Source organism: Aspergillus luchuensis, chromosome 5 (genome assembly GCF_016861625.1).
Source record: "Aspergillus luchuensis IFO 4308 DNA, chromosome 5, nearly complete sequence".
Taxonomy (NCBI): domain Eukaryota; kingdom Fungi; phylum Ascomycota; class Eurotiomycetes; order Eurotiales; family Aspergillaceae; genus Aspergillus; species Aspergillus luchuensis.
In genome coordinates this window covers 2,615,144-2,636,549 of record NC_054853.1, presented here as the reverse complement: position 1 = coordinate 2,636,549, position 21,406 = coordinate 2,615,144, and the positions used below count along the sequence as shown (strand labels likewise).

Genomic DNA, 21,406 nt, shown 5'->3' with positions numbered 1-21,406 from the left:
ATAGTATATACCCACCTTCCTTTTGGTAGCCAATCTCATGATGATTGAAGCATCTGGCAATGTTCGTATAGCGGAGAACACTGCCGCTACCACGTTCTATATCTTTGATTCGCTTCCTCTTCTGCGCTTTTCTGCTCGAGTTGCTCTTCCTGGTATACAAGACGTATTCTGGACGTAAATCATCTGACCCTGTTTAGTACTGAGCAAGAAGCAGCATTTGAACGCCTGACAGCCCAAGGTGTCTAACAAATGACGATTAACCAGCTAATGAGAGAATACCGAGCTAGACTACTTACAACATGAAGGGCAGGTTAAGTCCAATGTCGTCCCCAAATAACCATTACAACCACCCCTCACCGACGTCTCCTAAGAAAGTACACAACTACACCCGATCTCCCTTGGAAGCAAGGAAGTAACTCACTGAGCAGATAACTCTACCCGATTACGCTAATGGCTCTCAAGCAGATGTATCCATACATCTTAGGAAACGACCAATCCTCACTTGAGAAAATATCAATGTTCCTGAGAGGCATGGATGATCAACACTATAGGCACGATAGATGCAGAAGGAAGAACAGGAACCCCCACTCACTCTTCATCTTCCCCTTTGGATTAACCAAGCATCACACGTGAGCGTTCTTCAGACGCATAATTAGATTACTCTCATCTAGTAGGGTAGTACAATATCTACATATGCAACACGATATACCACTGCATCACCCCTACACACTTAGATTAATGCACCATCCATTCCTGAACAACCACATCTAAAGACCAACCAAACAGCCACATATCCATTGCTCTACCTCATAACATTAACAATACAATGTATGTTCCACAACGCACCTCCTAGCTCACAACTCCTGCACACGTACCGAAACAGCCGGCAGAAGCAATCAAACTACCTAGGCTCTACTCAGCCCATTCATTAAGCCTAGGCTCACAACGCCCGAAAATTAAGCCTTCCAATTGCCGAATCATCTATCCCGCCTGAACTACTACTCGATTCGCCACTGTCAGAAGACCGTCGTCCTAGTAGTAATCCAGGGTGGATCCATACTTCACCAAAGCATGGAAATCCACACAGGCAGCTTAGAATAGATGGGTAGAGCCAAACGGTAAAACCGGCAAGGGAATACAGGATACAACCACCCCAACCAAAGAAAATAAAAAAAAAAAAAAAAAAAAGAAGGAAAAAATATAGCAAAGGGGAGGAGGGAAGGGGGGGATTTCCGTCCCACTTGGGTCGTGATGTCATCGTTGTCGACTCGGGAGAGATTCCCGGCAAAGCAAGCAAAACAAAAATATTGAATGAAGGTACCGGGAAGGTGGATGGCAGTTACCAGTTACGACTGGATTAATCTTATAGGGTAATAGATATACGAGGAAAGAATCCATATATAAAGGTAGTAGTGGTGGTGGTAGTGGTGGTCAATATCTGCATACTTTGCGATTGAGATTCAAGTTGAAACCTAAATAAAATTCCATATCACGGTGATTGTCTCATTCACAGAGCATAACTATCTCCATCTCACCTCTCATTCCATCCCACATCCACATCCAAGAGTATCCAAATCCAGATCCATCATGCCAGTCGTTCCTTCGCTGAAAGATACCCCGTTCGACACCGACATTCGCGACCGTCATTTGATATATGATTACGCCGCGCAGGACGCCCAAGGCAACCCCGAGAAATGGCGCTATGAAATGTGGTTTTATAACGAGGACCGCATCGTCTATGCCATCCACGGCGGTCCCATGGCCGGCCGGAAGAACTTTCAAACGGCCACGTACCAGTGCATTCGACCGGGCGAGCTCTGGCAGTGCAATTGGCTTGAGGAGACCGGTACCATATGTTCGCTGGTGTACGACATTCCACGAAAGCGCATCACCACGTTGCTGGGCTTCTCCAAGGGACATTGGGAGGAAGCGGAGGCGGCTCACGGCGACAAGCGGAATGCGAAGGATCTGGAAAGATGGAGGGGGTTGGCCGCGATTGGCAAGCAAACGGATCGGAAGCTCCTGAGCGAACAAGCAGACATCCTCGAGGATTTCCGAGGCCCTGGTGATTTGGAGCCGATTGACATGGAATGGCCGACATTATAGGCGAGGCAAGTTCGCGGGAACGTACGCACCGCAAGAGGGGTTGTGCGGTTGAATGAGGATTGATTATAGGAGAAAGAGGTTTAATATGGTGGTTATTTAAAATGGTATTCTATTTTGTGCTTAGTTCGCAAATATCTGGTATACCCTTTAGAATCTTGACGTTTAACTAGCAAACATGCAATGCTTGTCTCGTTTATGTCTTCCTTTCAATTGGGTGTTACATGGGTTACCCCCTTTTGTGCATCTGTATGAATCCACCGGGGTTCACGGAGGGGAAAGAAGTCGGTCGGATTTAAGAAAACATCAGGTGTCGAGTCATCATCCGTAACCGTTGGCCTTTCCCTCAGATGTCTTCGCAGCGGCGTATATCACAGCAGCTGACCTTTCAATGACTGACGGGATTATTCACGTCTGTCGCAGTATCATGTCACCAATCTTCGGGTGCCTCGTTTCTTCCTGTCGAAGTGCATCACAGAGCTGTGTCATATAATGTCCGGTAAGGGTGGGCACCCTGCTGTTCGTCGAAACCAACCCAGGTCAGGCACAGCTCGTGCCGAGAAATCTCAGTCAATGTGAGATATTTCTGGTGTAATAAAATAGTTGGTGGGTGATCTCCAATATTGTGACGGGCATATTCCTTGCGTTCATTCTTGTCGGTTTATTTGCCAGAAAGGCGGGGTGAATCATAGGTCAGGAACCTTGACTTGACGACGAACTGCCCGATGACGGGGCCTGAGTGCAAACGAGTTCTAATTGTATATCATCCACATATTTGGGGGGATGGCCGTTGTAGGATGGAGCTCTGCTAATAATGGCAACTGCAACTTGAGCTGCTTGGTCATTGGCAGTCATGTTGTCAATGAACCAAGTCTTCCACGGTTCACTGCTAGACCCGGACGTTTGGAGGGTTGCAACTCGTGTGATATCGGTTTCTTGAGCAAAAGCTTTCTTTAGTCAGTAAAATAGACTCAATAAAAAGAGGTAAAACAAAAACCGGAGCCAACATACAAATAGAGGGAATGGCAGCGACGTCGAATAGAGGTGGAGGGCAATTGGAGAGTACGGGCTGGTTGATGAGCATCTCACTCAAAACCGTATCCAGAGGGTCATCGTAGTAACTTCCACTGGTGGTGAGTCCAAACAAGGCCTGCTTCAACATAGTGATCAAGTCGTACGAGCACTGTGCGCCCCACACGCCATCGCAGCCATTGTTGGAACCTGACGGCGTTCCGGTAAGATTTCCCACCCGCAAGGCAATCTCGGAGGTGCGGTTGGAGTTGATAACAGAGTTATTGAGATGAGCACTGTATCCAAGCCAGAAGCTGACCTTAGTCATAGGTTCCTGGCCTTTTCCTCGAGAGTTGGCATCGAATCCATAGTAGAGGTTGAGACTCTCTTCAAACAGAGGCGGGAAGTTGAAGGAGACGGCAGTCTGAGCCAGGGCATCAAGACAGCTACCACTCCAAAATGAGCAGAACTGAGCTATCGCGGGCGATCCAAAAACAAGCAATAGAACGAAGGCATTTACACAAGATCGGAGGACTGCCCCCATTCCAATAGGGCCGGCCATTTGGTACCACGAACGGTCGGAAATCGTGCTGAGAAGAGAGACCGATCTGCTTCACAGACACAATAATGATTTAATGGGATCCGTTGAGCGGGTGAAGACCATGCTCATAACCGTGGTTCGGTGTATATCAAGGTCGATTAACAGGCGGTGGGATAGGTGGTCGCTTGAAAATGGTCAGGGTCGGGAGGCGGTCGCCTGAATCATGCCAGAACTAGATTTGCTATAAACGCATAAAAGGCGCGGAACAAGACGGATTCGCAGAAGTCCAAAGCTGTCGTGTATAATATTCAAAAGTGTATAAGACGAGAGTCCAATTTGGTTATTCGCTTGTTATGGGCAGTAGATATGTGTAGGGTTATTCGCGTTCGCAGCCGCGACGATCGGGTGCAGGAGTCGCGACAGACAGGGCGGCAGGCTGACGGCTTATCGGTAGATATGGTAGGGAGGTAAAGGAGGCACTCGTTCAGAATTGAAGGATACTTGAAGGTTATCAAGTCAAGGCTGGAAGAACAGACCGGGCCGTGGGGGTTCTGGCGGTTGGCAGACTGCTCAAATTGTCCCTGGCGCCAGGGCCTCTGTTAGAAATGATAGGGAGGGGGTGGTGGTGGTGGTGGGAGGTGATGAGCGACGGTCAATGATGGGTGTGTACGGAGCGACAGGGGCCGATGGTCGGTTGCGGAGAAGGAATCAAGCAGAGGTATTTAGCCAGAGAGTGAGAGAGAGAGAGAGGGGGTAAGCATAAGGTAATCAGGGTGTGATTGCCAGTAGAGAGAGGGAGAGTGAGTGAATTAGTTAGCAGTAGTGAGGAATTGGAGGTCAAGTCGGAAGGAGTAGTAGTAGTATGATGCTGCTCCGTCCTGGACAGATTATTCTTTTCTTGCCAGGGCGGAGTTGGACTGTCTTGCCCGTGAAACAAGGCGTGTGGATACGCATGGGGATTGGTCCAAGGTGCCTGGCTTTCGGTGACTCCCTGACTTCCCAGAATCCTCGAGGCATTCTTGGCGCTGCCCGGTCACCGACGCTAACTGGCAGCCCCCGCATACCTTGTGCCGAATGCGGTAATTCCGGAGGGTAATCCCGCCCAGGGTCGCAGCAGGGAGCCAGTCACAGGGCCCATTCACCACATATTTCGGGACTGGCGCCGCTCCTCAGGGGCCAATAGACTCGCTTATGTTCCAGCCACCATCGTAACTAGGAGGTTAGGTGGTATTTTATTTTCTTTCTTCCCACGCCCAGTGACAGTCAGAAAACGCGTCTTTAGTTAAATACTTACTGAGTAACTAATTATTTAGCTGTGCGTCTGGTGAGATTTCCTTTCTGACTCACGGTCCAAGTTGTCTCCATATAACTAGCTAACCAACAAGATACTAGTAGTTGATCTGTAGTGCTGATGAGCAGCGTCGGTGTGAACCTGCTCGGACTGCTGTTCTGTGTACGGTCGGTATCTCGTATCTCAGGTATTGTGTGGTAGTTCATACCAAGCCCCGTATTGGAACCAGCGTTTGAGATGATTTCTTCTGATTATTTTTATGACTATTATCCTTATTCTTTACGGTTTGGGAAACACTATGATCTTCCGGTTTCAGGGTCTGGTCACTCAATCCGACTAATAATATTACTTATCTAATATCTGCCTGACTATAGTGGCCGGTAGCGGGTCCTAATCACCAACTGGTGATAAATTACAATTTCTTTTTTTGGGACGCTAACTAAAACGCTTTTGGCTTTTTCCACCATCATCCGGACCCTCCGGTGACATCGAGAATGCTTCAAGACCTGCCTTTCCACTTATTCGGAGCTCCTTCCGAACACATATGCTCGATGATTTGTCCATCTCCATTTCCCACTTTTCGAGGAAGTAGTCAAGGCTCAACACATTGGTCTCACCAACCCCCAATAATCAATTCCCTGAGGGCACAACAGTACAGTACAGTAGAGCGGATAAAGTCTGCTTCGAGGGGGATATTGAAGGACCGGCACATTTAATCTACACTTTACAGTGGACAGCTTGTGAATTATTATTGACACTTCGGCCGAATTGTCCACTAACCCAATTTGGTCCTGTCGCCCGTGAACTTTTCTGGCCTTACTTTCATCAATCCCTCGTGTTCTGCGGTAAACGTCGAACAAGCTTTTTCCATCCATCTGATAGTAGTTTATAGGTGACTTCTGCAGAACCCTGCTGAGCTGTTGGATAGGCTACACTAGCAATTGTGGATGACTACCAGCGTGTGTTCAGGTCTCACGATTCTTTCGGCCTCGGATCCGCCTACTCAGTTCGTACACAACGGTTCCCGAAACTACCAAAGACTAGATGCTCTCAGTCTGATACCTGGTATTTCCCATTAACCGACTCACTCACGCCTCGATTACTATGTTTCTGGGACAGATTAATTTACCTCAAGTACGGTGAGTCTGCCAATATCTGAGCAGTCAATGGTTATATGCCAACCGCACGTGGCTAGCGTATCGGCATATTGGCCTTTCCCTCGTCTACTACTACTATAGTATTGCTTTTGCCAATCAATGCGCCCAGTCTCGGAGGTTTTTTGCTGCATGGCGCGTTGTGATAAATACCTACTCGAACAAGCATGGCTAGAATATAGTGAGTTCAGCGATACAGCCCAGAGCTCAGGCCATGCCCGCAGGGTCTCGCTGTAACGAGAAACGGACTCAACACGGGTAAATGTCGGATGTCCGAACACCCTTGACTTTGTTATGCTTTAGGTCAAGTGTGATGGTTGCCGGAGGAGTCACTCTGAAGCACGCCGTTGGTAGAGAGAGGCCCAGATATCGCACCAATGGTATTGGGGGAAGGGCCGTAGGCCAATTAATCAGAGTGATATTATCGGAATAGGTGAAGTGAGGTGAGGTTATCAAGTGTCCATACAGCTAGCCAGCAAGACAAGCTGACCCGAGGCTAGCTATAACCTATCATGGCTTTCCCAAATTCTCGGCATAATCATGAATGCCAACGAGCTATAGATTTACCTTTTGATCTACAGGATGGTTGAGCGTGGCTGGTGATCCTACCAAAGCTACTGTAGCGGTAGCTGCCGATGTTACCAGCTATCAGAACCAAGCAACTCAAGATGTCAACTTTTGTATCACATGCTACTACAATGTCAATCATCCACTCTATCCGATAGATGAGACGATGTCTGGAACGGTAGACCGTTTTCCATTGCAAAAGCACAAAGAGGGGGGTTTGTTGATTGTCGGAGAACCGTTAGTTAGCCTGACCGATACGACTAGCGCGGTCCCTCGGAGAGATCCACTTTCCCTTCAGTAACTACTAGATAAATACTAGTGGTCCCTGATACACTCACTCGACTCAACTCACAGGCACACCACACTAGTAGCCATCTACTAAACTAACAGTACTAAAGTAGCCTGCCCAACTTAGCGTCTTAGCCAGCAAAGTCCCTGATTTTCCCTCCTTCCCCCTGTTGCGATGGGGTTCGACCGACAAAAATAATTCCATCCAATGGTTAGTTAGTTAGCTAGACAGTACTTACTAGTGGATTTTTCGGGGTTGCACTTTTGGGGTTCTTTTCGACCATCGTAGCTAAGGAACAAGGGCCACTAGTGGCCGCTATGAAGATTTCCGAGCAATGAGCACCGTTCCTTGAATGGAACCCCCGAAATTAATTCATTTGGGTTTGTTGCTTTTTCGCTCAACACCCCCACCTCTCTCTCTCGGGCTCTCTCTCTTCAGTCTTCATAGCTCATCGTGTGCTGTTGTTGGGTCGGCTATTGCCGCTGTTGCCACCAGTGGGTTAGGTGGGTAGGATTTGGTTTTTCTGGGTTCGCTTTCGCTTGCGGAAAAAGTCTCTGTTTGTATGCATGCATGCAATGTACGTAGGTAGCGATCGATTGCATACCATTTTCACTTTCTTTCTTTCATTCTTCATTCATCACTTGGTACACACACACCCACACGCCTGTACAGTTAAGAGGAGGCGTGTGATATGTCTACTACCTCACTACTCCAGTTATGAAGTGGTCAGACACTGCTTATCTCACTGCAAGCGAACAGGCAGAGAAATAGAAGCAGGGAATCAATAAATTCCAAGCATTCCGTCCTCCCCAGAAGAGCTTGTGATGGGTCGCAGTCTACCCTAATTGGAAAAGAAAAAAAAAGAAAGAAAGAAAGAACAAGACCCTCGGTGGCGGCTTTTTTAATTACTTCCCATGTGGAATCAACCCCAAGCTGACACTTCCTTTTCCCTTTTTCACTAGTTAGAAAGTGGTTGAACTAACAACTAACTTGGACTGAAATTGATCCCTGGTTTTTAGAGCCACCATCAGTACTTACTACTTTAGTGTCTACCACTAATCAACCAACCAACCCGGCACCAACCCGAGGGGCCCAAGCGGCCAGTAAATCCCAAGTAGTCAAGATAGCAGCACTACCTACTCCGTCACTTCGTAGAATTTGACTATTGTTTCGCATTTGCTGCTTGCCAATTTCCTCTCTCAACTAAACTACCTAAACTATGATGTCTTTCCAAAGGAGGTGGGGTTGAGGAATTTGTTCAACCTTTTTCCTTTCCCCCCTTCCCTAGTACGTAGTTAGTTCCCTTTTTTCCCATGGACCGAAGGGATGGATGGATGGGTAGTAGAGAAAAAATATGCAATGACATCAGTGATGCCCATCCCTGATCACCCACGACGAACCCGCATTCCAAACATCCGCGATCTTCTCTTTTAGGGATAGTCTGAATGCATCATTTCTACTACGTACTACATACTTACACAGTAGGAGGCACACACACACACACACTCTCTCTCTCTCTCTCTCTCTCTCTCTCTCTCTCTCTGTCTGTTGGTTTACCACCTACTTACTTAGTTACCATACCATGTGCAACCAACCACAGGCCGAATAGTATACTCAGTCAGCCGACAATCTATTCGTTAATGTAATAAGTAAGTAGCAATGAAATCTGTTCCCTTCAAGAAAAAGGGTTCATTCATGCATTCATTCATTACATGCATGCACATTGAGAGCTGAGAGTCCAGTCCCAGTCCTAGTCTACTCTACCCCTCTCCTCATAATCCCATCCCATCCCATCTCATCCCGCTCTCCCAGGATCAGGATCAATTAAATGAAATGGCATCCATGTATGTACGTAGTACTAACTATGCGACAATACTAATGATGCCTATGAGGTCATCCATGATCCATCCGGAATGCCCTAAATAACTAACTTACTAACTACACACATTCTCCAACCATCCATCTGCCTGCCTGCCTGCCTGCCTGCACTATCTGACTGACTCGCTCTCTCGCTCGCTCGGCCAACCAAAGCAAGTGGGCTGGCTCTTTCTCGGGTAAGGTATGCTTGCTTGCTTGCTGCCTAGTCAATCGCGAACCCCCTACCCATCATATCACCAAGTAACTAAAATTTAATTTATTCTATTTTATTATTATTAACAAACAGTTCGTTTCCAAATCCATTCACAACAATACCTAAATGCCAATGGTCATTAGTAGATACTACATACTAGATAGATCCACTCGATCTTGGCTGCCTAGGATAAGGGGAAAGAAAGAAAGAAAGGAAGAAAACTCCTCCTGTTCTTCACACTTCCTTTCGCTTCGCTTCCGGTTCGTTCGAAGAACTCACTCACTCATTCAGCCTCGGGATTCTCGGAAGTGCGTGGGTGGGGGACTACTTTGGGACTCATTCCGGAATACCTTCCCCCCCTAAGTTTTTCTCCTCTAGCGTGATATTATAATCGGGGCTTAGCATGGCAGTATAGTCCTACTACCTAGGTAGGTACTAGGTTCAGCAGCTGCCTAATGCTGCCAAGTTGGAGTATTTTCACAAGAACCAATTGGACCATAGTTGGTTTCTTCGGTAGAGGTTGCCTGTGGATTCGAGCTTTGCCTTTGTCGGATTGTCTCCCAACGTATTAAGTAGTTATAAACATATCGATGAGACAGAGGGACATCTAAGGAGTCAAAGAAGACGAGATGGGGAGCTCATGCCCCAATTTCATATTTGCTGTGGAGTCGTAACTAGTTAGCGGGTGCTAAATACTACTATGGTACTATAACTTCCTATGTTCGTTGCTTTCCCTTCGTATCCTGATAAGCACATGCAAAAGGTAACAAGTGCAAGTCTGCGGGTTCCGTCTGCAAAAGGCCCTCTATACGAGGTCGCGTGCCTTGGAGATGTTTCTCACAACCCCTTGACCTATTCTCCCTTGTCTGGGTTTCTCCTGCCTGATCTATAGAAAATAGATCCCACAGTATACTTTCATCGTCGCTGCATAGTCGAGGTGTGCCTCAGTCTCTCCAGTGCTTCAGCGCGCTCTCTGAGTACTGACGCATATCCCTCGATCGTTTTCATCAACCGGCGAATCTTTTCCATTTCTCGGGCCCGATTCTTATTCACAATAGAAACCAATTTGCGTGCCGTTTCAACCTCGGCCACCTCCATCTCTGTCAACCCACGTGTCTGGCGAGACAGATGGCTGTTCTGAAGGTTCTTTGTAATGTTGGTAACCTTGGTGACAGCTTTTACCAGGGGTAGCATAAATATCATGTGCGACGTAAGCCAGGAAGCATTTTCAGGTGTAGCGCCTCGATGGCCAAAGACCACGTCCATAGCCGCCGCCCGCTGCGTAAACCTCTTGAGACTATGAGCTCCCTGGGGCACCGGCGCCACGTTCTGCTCCCAGTCGAAGTACGGTAGCTTCATACCATTGCTATCCCCTTCGTTGCAGGAACGGTCACCGTTCTTATACTCGGTGTCTTGTCTCGTCTTCATCTCCTTCCAAGTCTCATACATCCACAGCTCTTGCGATGTCAGCTGGCTCATGGCCACGCTCTCCGGGTCGCTTTTTGATGGGTATGCTGCTAGTTTTAGTCCCGTGAATAGTGCGAGACTGTTTCCTTGCTCGACTATTTTAGCTAGCTCTTCAAGCTTCGTGCAAGTCGTTTGAAGATCATCCGTCTCGGTAGGCACAGGTAGGAATCTGAAACCCTCGCTTACTTGTGTACCGTCCGCAAAAGGCGTAACCGGATCTTCATATTCACGCTTCACTCCATGGCGTTCTGGTGCTATCTGAGAATCAAAAACGCGTACCCCACGCGTCGGTAGTTGCCGTTCCATCTTCCGGTGGCGGGTCTAATCTATGTAGGGATTCCTGGGGTGTTTGAATGCGGACGGTCTGAAGAGACAGGAACCGAGATAGTACAACAGCTTATGAGCCAGCTGGAATAAATCGTTTCATGTTAGTTCCTGAAGAAGGTTCATGGGCTCGTGTTTAGTCCGCAGGGGTCACACCAACTGTCATCCAGCTGTTCAAGGAGTTCCTCACGGAAAGGATACCACGTTCTGGTTCAGGTAGTGGTCACGTGCAATTCCAGACCGTTCGTCTCTGATTATTGGCCGTGGTCTCCCTGCAATCAATCAATTGTAGTCCCTGCTGGCGAGCCTCGATGGCGTCCGGCAGATTGTCTCGCGGTATTTGCTTGCCAGAGGATCTTTCAAGGGTGAGAGACAATCTTCCGTGAAAGGATGGTCGGGCAGAAGTCAAGATGAAGTATCAGTGAGGGAAGTGTAAACCGAACAGGGCTTTCAAAGAAAGCCAATGTGGTCGTCTTGGAAGACATGCAACTACAGGAAATAGAAGCAAGTGAAAGAAGTAAATGTGAATTGCATCGATATTGTAGCAGAGGTGCAACCGAATTCAGCAAGAGTATCCGACTGGCCGCCCTTTCCTAATATACACAAGGTTTTGATCCGTGACGTTTCTCGTTGTATACATGGTGAGATAATATGCAGGTGTCAAAATAGTCAGCAATTTCAGAGTATAACCCTGAATGGAAGGAAAAGAAAAGTTTCAGAAGGGTAGGAGATTGTCCGTCAAAAGCAAGAAAGAAATGAGAATCCCCCAAAAACGCCAGAGCTCCACGCTTGAATGTCGCACATATATTTCCCGTGTTGGTCGCCTTTTCTCCAGTTCGATGAGAAGTTCGAAATCAATTGTCGTCATCTTGAATAGACGCGTGCCCATGGCCGGAAAGCCAAACTCGCTTCCAGGGACCGCCCTCAGGCCCGAACGCTGCCTCCCGATCTTGACGCATCCCTTCGAGAACACCTACGATACCGCCATTGCGCAAGCGCTCAAGGACCACGTTCATACCCTGCTTGCTCTTGAGCACGGCATCCCGAGTGCGGTTCAATCCAATCAGCTCAATCGTGCGTTGGATTCCCGCAGTGGACAAGGAGGTGAAAAGGCCTCTTTTTGGAGCTTCTTCCTCGTAATCACCGGTGTGATCGCTACTCGGCTCCGTCTTCCTTCTGCCTAGCAGTTTTCCTTGTCCGAATTTAGAGCGGAAAGTGACTGTAGTGCGCACCGTAGTCTGCTCGCTTTTCTTGTCATCGAGGGAAAGCCCTTCCAGAGTGCCGAGCGGACCTTCGGGTTGACGCTGGTAGAATTGCTTCTCGACCACGCTCAATATCCCAGTCCATTCCATGTTACGAGATTCCGTCTGCATCCAGCCCTCTTTGGCGTCCACAACAGTCGTTTCGAGGATATAGCTCTGGCCGGAATTGTCTGAGCCGCCAATCCCCTTGGGGAGGAGTTTGAGGATTCCCGAGGGAACCTTGGATTTCTTGAGGAGGAGGCGAGTGGTGTGGAGACGCTGAGTCGTCGGATCGACATAACGGTCAATGACATCGGTGGTCAGCACATGGCGAGAATATGGGTTGGGATAGCGAAGGAAGTAGGCCAGCGACACGGCCGGGAAGGAATAGTCGTAGGTGAAGACATTCTCGAAGAATTTCATAATTGCGAATGATGCATACAGAGTGGATCGGATAATTGGAATGAGGAAGTCACACCAACTTGGGGAAGAGAGAGGATGGAACTGGAGCACAGGGTGGCGTTGGGGATGCTGCTTGGTTTAAAGTGAACTGCAGTGCTCGCCTGCTCAATCGCCTTTCTCAGTGGCCGGACGAATCTGCCCGAGCCTCCGACTGGGAAGAATTTCTGTCAGCTTCTGGCCGCTCGCCGCTAAGCCTGTTTGGTAATGCGGGGATGGGCCGGTGCATCATCTGATTGTCTCCCGTCGGGCCAATCATCATGTAGTACTTAGTAGTCCTCTTGGTTTTCTTCAGCTACAAAGCACTACTATAGACCAGGACTGCGTGGCAGACAGCAAAGTCTTTGCTGATCCTCGTATGATCATACCTGCAGTATCGAATTTCTGACGTCAGGACAAGCACCCTGCTTGTGATAGTAGTATTATTCAACACACAACGGACTACCAGCCAATCTTCCATCATTTTATATATTCGGGTTGTATACGGGGAATAACAAGAAGTATCATCACCTTGAACTACTCACTATTCCACAAATACTGTAGTTCCAGCAATAGTGTTTAGTAGTACTAGTAGTATAACTTTAAGTACTTCAATCACTAACCATAACTACTACTAGTGCCGACTTGTGACGAAACGGAGGAGCCATGACAGCCAAGCTTTTTGGTCCTAGTACCAGTATAATTAGTAGTAGTAACAGGCTAACAGCAGAATACTTAATAGTAGTACCCACTGCTAGTCACACTCAATTATATAGCATACTAGTATGAGGGGTAGTCACTCGGTAGTACTACTACTGTAGTAGTGAGCACCCAGTTCGGACTCCACAAAGGTACTAGCATAATTCAACAGTGCTCTGCCTGTACTATTTATGCTCCATCTCATAACAACCTTTCGTCATAGCACGGTGCAGTACAGTCGGACTCATACGTGGCCCTGCAATATAATGACAATAGGTGCGGAGGACTATTTGGCGCTTTTATGCATAAGATGTGTCAACAAGTGTGACACATGTCTGCGGGCTCATACGCCTACATGACCGATAGGGAAATCCTGGTCTCTCACAAGGTCGGGGCCCGAGATATCCGTGTGTTATCCTCGACTTTACTCGGAAATCCTTCTATTGTCTGGCTCAGATAGACGTTAGGCATGTGGCTCGTCGATTCCTCCTAGTACAATCTGACCGCGGATGAAACCTCGGACACCATTGCTGAGCCAGCACTCCTCGCCATCCACTAGGTCAGTAGCTGCAATTGTATCCTCAGCGCAGAATCCCTGTGCTAAAGCATATTGCCTCGTTGTACCGGCATTGCCACCGCTGGAAAGCGGCGGTGTAATCCAAGCTGGCTTTCCCTCCCCATCCGTCGTATCTCGTCGCCTGAAGTATGGTGTTGTAATGCTTCCTTCCATGATCTCACCCGCCGGGTTTACCAGAAGAACTTCCGCAGGCTCTACAAAAGAAACTATTCCCGATCGGAGTCGTGCAGCTGTGTAGAAGTCGCGAGCCGTAGTCTTGTGTGTGGTGAAAACGGATGGGGATATGCGTTCGGAATCGATGTATACACGCCAGGCAGTGGACTGAAGGTTCGTTTCGGTTGGAGTTAGATAATTTAGCGGATTCATGGACGTCGTCGGGTTGACCTCAACCTCGCAAGTGCCCGTGCTATCGAGGAGAATTCGGAGGCGCCATGGCTTGGTGTTGTCCGGAATGAAGGTGTTAAGAAACTCGACGAACTGATTCGTGTCTTGATTCAGGAAGGCGAGAGCCTTTCCCCAGCTGAAACATGCCGCTGCATTTCGAAGGCGTTCTTGATGGTAAGGGAGGAGATAATACGGTGTGGTCAATGGATCGGGTGTTGTTCTAGTCGCTGCCCGCTTGCCTATCGTTGAAAGAGCAGGATCGTAGCGTAGAGACGATATGATTTTGAAGTCCTGTGGCAGCACTTCCGAGGCCATTTTTTGCCGTCGCGGCAATTGCGACCGAGGGTAGTAGACAAGACACTTGTAAGTATGAGCACCGAGCTGTTAGCAAGTGATAGCCGTGCTGTTGGCACCTCGGCACATTAGACGGTCGCACACTAGAAAAAGGGGGTTTTGCGCAGTTGAGAAGATTAATTCGCGCCAGCCTGAGCTATGTGAGATGGTCATGATCCAGCACAGAAAACGACACATTGGTCCCATTTGCCTTGGAATCACGGATGATGATGTTGTGGAGAAAGCAGGAGCTGACGGAGCCCATCCCCTTGCGGCGAGTGTGATTGGCCCAAACCAGCTCGGAAAGCCCGCTGCGTCGCCGGAACCTGAACATCGCAACGCATAACTTTTCAAGCCGCATCTCTCCTCGCTCTCTCCCAACCCCAAGACAAGTTGTCCGCCCTGCCGACAAGCACTTGCTCTGCACTCAGGACCGTCCGTGCTCCCTATCAATTCCCTCCCAGGCCCATTTGCTGTCACGATGCTGACCGAGCTCCCCTTGTAGATTCATAGGAAAAGCGATAAGAAGACGGGTTCCTCTGTCGGGTCATCATGTCAAGCCAGTCGCCATTGCCCCAGCCTACGAAGAACGTCGTTCTTGACACGACTTCTCTTCCCCCATCCTCATCAGCATCAGTTTGGGACCGCATCTCGAAATGGGTGTCGGAAAATAAGGCCCTTGTTTACACCATTGCCGGTGTTGCTGTGGTCGTGACCAGCGCGGGTGTCGTCTACTACCTCTCCGACTCAGGTCGGACTACCCCAGCCCCTTCCACAGAGAAGAAGAAGAGCAAGAACCAGAGAAGAAAGGAGAAGAAGAAGGCAGAAGAAGAGAAGAAGGCCAAGGCTGCCTCCGTTCAAGAGGGTATGTTGAAGAGAACCACACTTTGCCTCTCCCGTCGACAAGCATCCGATTCGGGCTGACGATCTCCTTAGAGCCTGCCGCGAAGAAGACGGAGGAAGCCTCCGAAGAACTCCCAGAAGTTGACGAGGAATCCGTTGCACAGCTGTCGGAAGAGGTAAGTCTTTGGCCTTTTACGATGGAAAGACCTCCGGTCGCCGATACCGCAAATGCTAATACCGGATTTAAAGACAAGGAAGGCTTACGCAGCCAAGCTCAAGGCTGCTGGAAACAAGGCGTATGGCTCCAAGGACTACAACAATGCCATTGAGCTCTACGGAAAGGCCATTCTCTGCAAGCCCGATCCGGTCTTCTACTCGAACCGTGCCGCCTGCTATAACGTCCTGTCGGAGTGGGAGAAGGTCGTCGAAGATACCAGTGCCGCTCTCGCTATGGACAGTGAGTACGTCAAGGCCCTGAACCGCAGAGCCATTGCATACGAACACCTGGAGAAGTTCAGCGAGGCTCTTCTTGACTTCACTGCCAGCTGCATCATCGACGGCTTCTCCAACGAGATCAGCCGTGTTGCTCTGGAAAGACTCCTGAAGAAGGTTGCCGAGAGGAAAGGAAAGGCCATTATTGAGGCAAAGGGCAAGAAGCTCCCTAGCCCGACCTTTGTTTCGAACTATCTCCAGAGCTTCCGCCCCCAGGCACTGCCCGAAGGCCTCGATGAGTCTGCGGATCTGAGCGACGACTCCGGTAAGGGTCAACTCCGCAAGGGTCTGCTTGCAATGGCCCTGAAGACTGGTGATGGCTACGAGGAGGCTGCTTCTGCCTTTGAGAAGGCTCTGGAGCTCGGAGACTTGGGTGAATACGAAGCCCTTGCTCTTAACCTGAGAGCCACCTTCACCTATCTCGAGGGTAACGCTCAGGCCGCATTGTTGGATCTCAACAAGAGTGTTGAGCTGCAGCCGTCGTTGGTTCAGAGCTACATCAAGCGTGCCAGCTTGCACCTCGAGCTCGGTATGTTAAACGCCCTTTTCGTTTGGTAGATGCTTTGCTGACAATGTCCCAAAGGAAACAAGGACGCCGCTGCCGACGACTTCGAGCTCGCCATCACCCACAACAAGGATGACCCCGACATCTACTACCACCGCGCCCAGCTTCACTTCATCCTCGGAGAGTTCGCCGAGGCTGCTAAGGATTACCAGAAATCTATCGACCTCGACCGTACTTTCATCTACTCCCACATTCAGCTTGGTGTTACGCAGTACAAGATGGGCTCCGTTGCGTCCGCCATGGCCACCTTCAGAAGATCCGTGAAGAACTTTGAAGAAGTGCCTGATGTCTACAACTACTACGGTGAACTTCTCCTCGACCAGCAGAACTTCTCGGAGGCAATTGAGAAGTTCGACAAGGCCGTGGAGATGGAGAAGCAGAGCAAGCCTATGGGTATTAACGTCCTGCCCCTGATCAACAAGGCTCTTGCCTTGTTCCAGTGGAAGCACGATTTCCAGGAGGCCGAGAACCTCTGCCAGAAAGCTTTGATCAGTAAGTCTTGCGAACGTTCGCTGTATAGTGGAGAGATCTTGGAACACTAACCGGCTTGCAGTCGACCCCGAATGCGATATCGCCGTAGGAACGATGGCCCAGCTTCTGCTGCAGCAGGGCAAGGTCTCGCAGGCCCTCAAGTACTTCGAGCGCGCCGCTGAGCTTGCTCGTACCGAGGCGGAGATTATCAATGCCATCTCCTATGCCGAGGCCACCCGCACGCAGCTGGAAGTCCAGGAGAAGTACCCCCAGCTTGCTGCCCGTCTGCAAGGCATGGGTGCTGGCTTTGCCCCCCCTCCCTCTCTGTAAGATTGAGTCCTGATATATCTTCATTTACACCCGTCAAGACGCCAAAAGACGTGTACGACCTAATCTATTTCCCCTCATTCTCTTCTGTCTTGGAATTCGGTGGTTGAAGCGTGGCAGGCCGTAGCTTATGCCTGGTCTGCTCTGGTAGGTGCATGGGCGCCTGAACCATTCATCTGTGTGTATTTACTATAAGGACTTCTTTTCTTTTCCTTTTTCTTTTTATGTCTTCGATTTATTTGACGTCTGGATCTTTTATTTTCATTTTGTGCCGATATACTGTTTTATCTCCTGTTGCGACCGTGTTTCCACTTTTTCTGTTTGCGAGATGGTTTTTCTCCCCCCTCTCTGTTTGTCTCCAAGCTCTCTCCATTGGTTCTGGGAGGGGGCACACTGGGCTCTTTTATCGAGGAAGAAATGCGGGGCATGATGAGAGATGAGAGAGGTCTGCGGACCGGAAGATACACATATACTTTCTATCCGGCATGTCGGTTTGGGAAGAGGGGCAAGCACGAGCGATGTATGTATGTACCATAGTATAGGGAAAGCCAAGTGTGGGATGAATAACTTCAAGTCAAAAAAGAGTTAAGGAAATGGTGACAGGTCGGGTCGAGTGATGGGGGAGATACTAGATGGCAAGTCACTGGATCACCATTTTGAGTAACTTCTAGTATTCACCTAATCTTACCTCTCCTGTACTCCGCCCGACTAAACTAAAAGGTGCTGGTCCACCTGACGGGTATTCCCCCCCACCCGTCGGCCTATCAGCACTCACTCTCTCGCCCGCATCGGCGTCATCCATCTTGTCCGAACATGTTATCGTTCGACTCATCTACTCCCTATCTGACACTCATTCAACAGCTTGTCTGCTGAGTGATGCCTCTCCTACTTCTTTCTCCATCTTTCTTGTGAGTGAGACTCTGTCTCAGTCCCTTCCGAGGTGTGTTAAACTACCTCTTTCACTTTTGTTGCGTGAACCAAACCTGAGTGGTAGTAAGTTAGATACGGCCCCTTCCTATTCTTCTTATCAAATACAACTATGAATCAGCGCCCTCTGCCTGATCGCCGTCTAAACCCTTCCCTGCAGGCAATATCTGGGGACTGTCTAGGCTGCCTTTGACATTCACTGCTGGGACTAACACTTTGGTACGCTTTCATAGCCAGTGACTTTTCTTCTACGTTTCCCGGGTGCCTGACAGCGACCGCCCATTGATTGACCTCAGGCTGATCCCATCGGGTCGGTCGTATGCTCCTGCCCCTCCTACCCAAAGCTTCCTTGGCTTCCCCCGTTGGCCGCCTCGTCAGCCTGCTGTAAACACCTCATCACTTCCTTGCCTTTCCCCTCTCGACGCTATCGTGGTCTTCATCTACCTTCAAAGGCTACACTCAGATCCGTTTCTCATTCTCTGCCGTCTTGTTGGTTGATGTTGATGCTGAGTAGGTAAGCGCTCAGGCAGCCTGTCCGGTTTCTGGCATCCGGTCTTGCCGTTCAAGCGCTGGGGATTCTGAGATATAAGACACTGATACCTTGGTTCGATCCAGACTGCACTGCACGTCTTAATAACTGTCGCTCTATCTCTTTGTGCTGACGGCACCACCACTTATCACCATGCCTGCCACACAGGGTAAGTGTCTGCTCTGCACTAGTCTATACGCACCGAAGCCAAATGGAACTAATACCTGTTCTTCGGGCAGCTATTGTGACTCTCCGCCCTTTGTCCGTATCCGATGATCTGCCATATCGATCCCTAGAGTTCACTTCTACCAATAACCAAGTCAACATTGGTCGGGCTTCTAAGCGTGAATCAAAGAATCTTATCCCCGCCAGAAACAATGGATTATTTGAATCGAGGGTCATGTCGCGCAACCATGCCAAGCTATGGGTGTGCTTCGACAAGCAGGTATGTTCTTCTATATGGCTATCACCTCAACAGGTAGTTGGGCTTCAGGCCAAGATAGGCTGAACTTTGTTTAGCTCGTCTACATTCGTGACGGTGGGTCGATGCATGGTACCTGGATAAATGGGAAGAGAATTCCAACAGAGGAGGACTCTGTCATCAAACATGATGACGTGGTCACCTTTGGCTCCACAGTGTATCGTGGCTCTGGTGAGTCTTGCCCGACTACTGAGAAAGGTACAGATGGGTTATTGACGTGTCATATAAGATACCTTCCCTCCACTTAAAGTTCGTTGTGAATTCGAATGGCCTGACCCTTTGTATGCCCCATGTGTCCCGCCTAGTTTGAGCAGTGCTGACACCATGGACAGCCAAAGAACCGCCCTTGCAACCAATACCTTTTGTGTTCCTGACGATGATGACAGTGATGCAAAAGAAGATTCCGTTCCTATGGTGGTTGCATCCGACAGTGCTTCCGAGATTGACAACTCCACCCCCGATTCAGATTCAGACGACCAATCCGTCATGGAGGTTTCGTCGCCTTTGACGTCCCCTCTGAAGAGGGACGACGCAAGAAATTCCCACGTGGGTGCCTGCTCAGATACAGATCAAGTGGGTAGACATGATGGCCAGCAAGGATCCCAATTGAGCCCTATTGATCTCGAGCATGGACAACATGAACAGCCTCTGGTAACTCCCCGGATAACCCCACCCTCCGTCATAGATCTTATCGACGATCCAAGTAACGCGGCTCATGATTTTGATGATTTCATCCAGGAGGCGGACAGTGCGTCTGCAATGAATACCTCTGACGACGAGGATTCCAGCTGGGGCGAAGATTACCATGCTGGTTCGGATGACGACGAAGATGACGAGGTTGATTCCCAGTCGTCGTTCAGATCCAATGTGGAACAGTCCCATGAAGATGAGGAGTCTGTGAGATCGAGCAGCCTTCATGTTCTGGGGATTCGCGACTTGATAGCATCAGAGGCGAGCTATGCTGTGGAGGAAACAAATGCCCGCTTGCCATCTGGAAATGATACGTCCAAGCCCGAATTTAACGATCGACATGGGGAGGATATGGCATATGACGCTGAGACGTGTGAGCCGGAGTTGCTCGCCGTTAGAAATTCCACATCAGATCTGCGTTCTCAGAGCACTGGCCCTTCCAGAATAATTTCGACCGAAGCTCCACCGCCGCCAATCTTATTGCAGCCAACTCTATCTTCTCCGTACGGAAAGACAGTCGATCGTTCGCTACCTAGCTACCAGAATAACCCGCCAATGATGCACATGGACTGGTGGAATCCACGAACCACTGCAAACACTTCATACTCCCTACATATCCCCCCAACTCCGCAAGTGCCTTACGCTGACGGACCCTTTGTCAACAACGAGTCGTTCCTGCTTGGTGAGACTGATCCTGCTTGTAACCGTGGAAGGGATTCGGTCGTTGCGTCTATGGCTACCCCTGGGATTGTAAGCCAGGAAGCACCTTCGAGCGACGGACAAGAAATCCAGGAGACACCCATGCCCCAGAAACAGCCAGATCCCATTCCAACACCATTGCAAAGGTCCGAGACAGGATTAGATAGCGTTCCCGCAAACAAGCCACTGAAAAGGAAGGCGGAGGAGATTGATGGCTCGTCTGGGAGTTCCGAGCTAGACGTTGCTACTTATCATCGAGACGGGGTTGACTCAGCTGTGACAAGCGATAGCCAATCGTCTGACCAAGAGACTTGCTATCCGGATGCTCAGCCACAGATGCCAACGGACCAACAGGAACTTCCATCCCAGTTGGCAGACTTAGACAGTGCGAAGGAGCTGCCGTCAGTTGACGACTCCATTAATGATGCCGAGACGACCGCATCTCCTACAAAGCGAGCAAAGACTTCTAGTACGGGGAGGTTTGCCAGCCATGCTGCAAGTGCTGCTCTGGGTGTAGCCATCGGTGCTTTCGGTACTATCGCTGCGTTGGCGTCGCTCCCCCCGGATTACTTTCAGTAAAGAATAGGAGTTGTCCCGAAATTGGCCATTCGCTTTGGAAACCATGCGCTTCTGCTATGAAATACGGTGCTTATGAACCACACCGAGTACGTGGTGCTATCGGCGTTCTCTTCTCATACCTTTCCGAATTGGGATATGGCGGGTGCTGCTTCTCTGTCTCTCTTCTCTTTCTTTCTATCTTTCGTTCACTTTTCCTATGTTTGGTATTTGGGCGTGTTTCTCGCTGTTTTCTTATCTTCCTTGCTCTAATGGGCTTCTTCAGAACCGAGGTACAACCAGCCAGCCCCCGCAAACCTGGATGTAATTATTGTAC

General features: G+C 49.3%; 7 protein-coding genes across 7 annotated transcripts; 3 read left to right on the top strand and 4 right to left on the bottom strand.

Moving 5' to 3' along the window:
- Positions 1-1,587: 1,587 nt before the first annotated feature.
- Positions 1,588-2,106, top strand: AKAW2_50854A (uncharacterized protein; the record flags this gene model as incomplete). Its single annotated transcript, XM_041690718.1, has 1 exon — positions 1,588-2,106. One exon carries the CDS (start codon positions 1,588-1,590, stop codon positions 2,104-2,106), a length of 519 nt encoding a protein of 172 aa, XP_041544275.1.
- An 886-nt stretch (positions 2,107-2,992) lies between these two features.
- On the bottom strand, positions 2,993-3,676 carry AKAW2_50853S (uncharacterized protein; the record flags this gene model as incomplete). Its single annotated transcript, XM_041690717.1, has 1 exon — positions 2,993-3,676. The coding sequence occupies one exon, from the start codon at positions 3,674-3,676 to the stop codon at positions 2,993-2,995; it is 684 nt and encodes a 227-aa protein (XP_041544274.1).
- A 6,266-nt stretch (positions 3,677-9,942) lies between these two features.
- Positions 9,943-10,800, bottom strand: AKAW2_50852S (uncharacterized protein; the record flags this gene model as incomplete). Its single annotated transcript, XM_041690716.1, has 1 exon — positions 9,943-10,800. One exon carries the CDS (start codon positions 10,798-10,800, stop codon positions 9,943-9,945), a length of 858 nt encoding a protein of 285 aa, XP_041544273.1.
- An 872-nt stretch (positions 10,801-11,672) lies between these two features.
- On the bottom strand, positions 11,673-12,482 carry AKAW2_50851S (MSF1 domain protein; the record flags this gene model as incomplete). The annotated part of the gene is made up of 1 exon (XM_041690715.1): positions 11,673-12,482. The coding sequence occupies one exon, from the start codon at positions 12,480-12,482 to the stop codon at positions 11,673-11,675; it is 810 nt and encodes a 269-aa protein (XP_041544272.1).
- Positions 12,483-13,659: 1,177 nt separating this feature from the next.
- Positions 13,660-14,472, bottom strand: AKAW2_50850S (uncharacterized protein; the record flags this gene model as incomplete). Its single annotated transcript, XM_041690714.1, has 1 exon — positions 13,660-14,472. The coding sequence occupies one exon, from the start codon at positions 14,470-14,472 to the stop codon at positions 13,660-13,662; it is 813 nt and encodes a 270-aa protein (XP_041544271.1).
- Positions 14,473-15,042: 570 nt separating this feature from the next.
- Positions 15,043-17,191, top strand: tom70 (putative mitochondrial outer membrane translocase receptor (TOM70); the record flags this gene model as incomplete). Its single annotated transcript, XM_041690713.1, has 5 exons — positions 15,043-15,355; positions 15,427-15,509; positions 15,583-16,354; positions 16,409-16,882; positions 16,944-17,191. 5 exons carry the CDS (start codon positions 15,043-15,045, stop codon positions 17,189-17,191), a joined length of 1,890 nt encoding a protein of 629 aa, XP_041544270.1.
- A 1,606-nt stretch (positions 17,192-18,797) lies between these two features.
- AKAW2_50848A (FHA domain protein) lies at positions 18,798-21,093 on the top strand (the record flags this gene model as incomplete). Its single annotated transcript, XM_041690711.1, has 5 exons — positions 18,798-18,813; positions 18,884-19,089; positions 19,164-19,296; positions 19,355-19,406; positions 19,458-21,093. The coding sequence occupies 5 exons, from the start codon at positions 18,798-18,800 to the stop codon at positions 21,091-21,093; spliced, it is 2,043 nt and encodes a 680-aa protein (XP_041544269.1).
- Between the last annotated feature and the right edge of the window lie 313 nt (positions 21,094-21,406).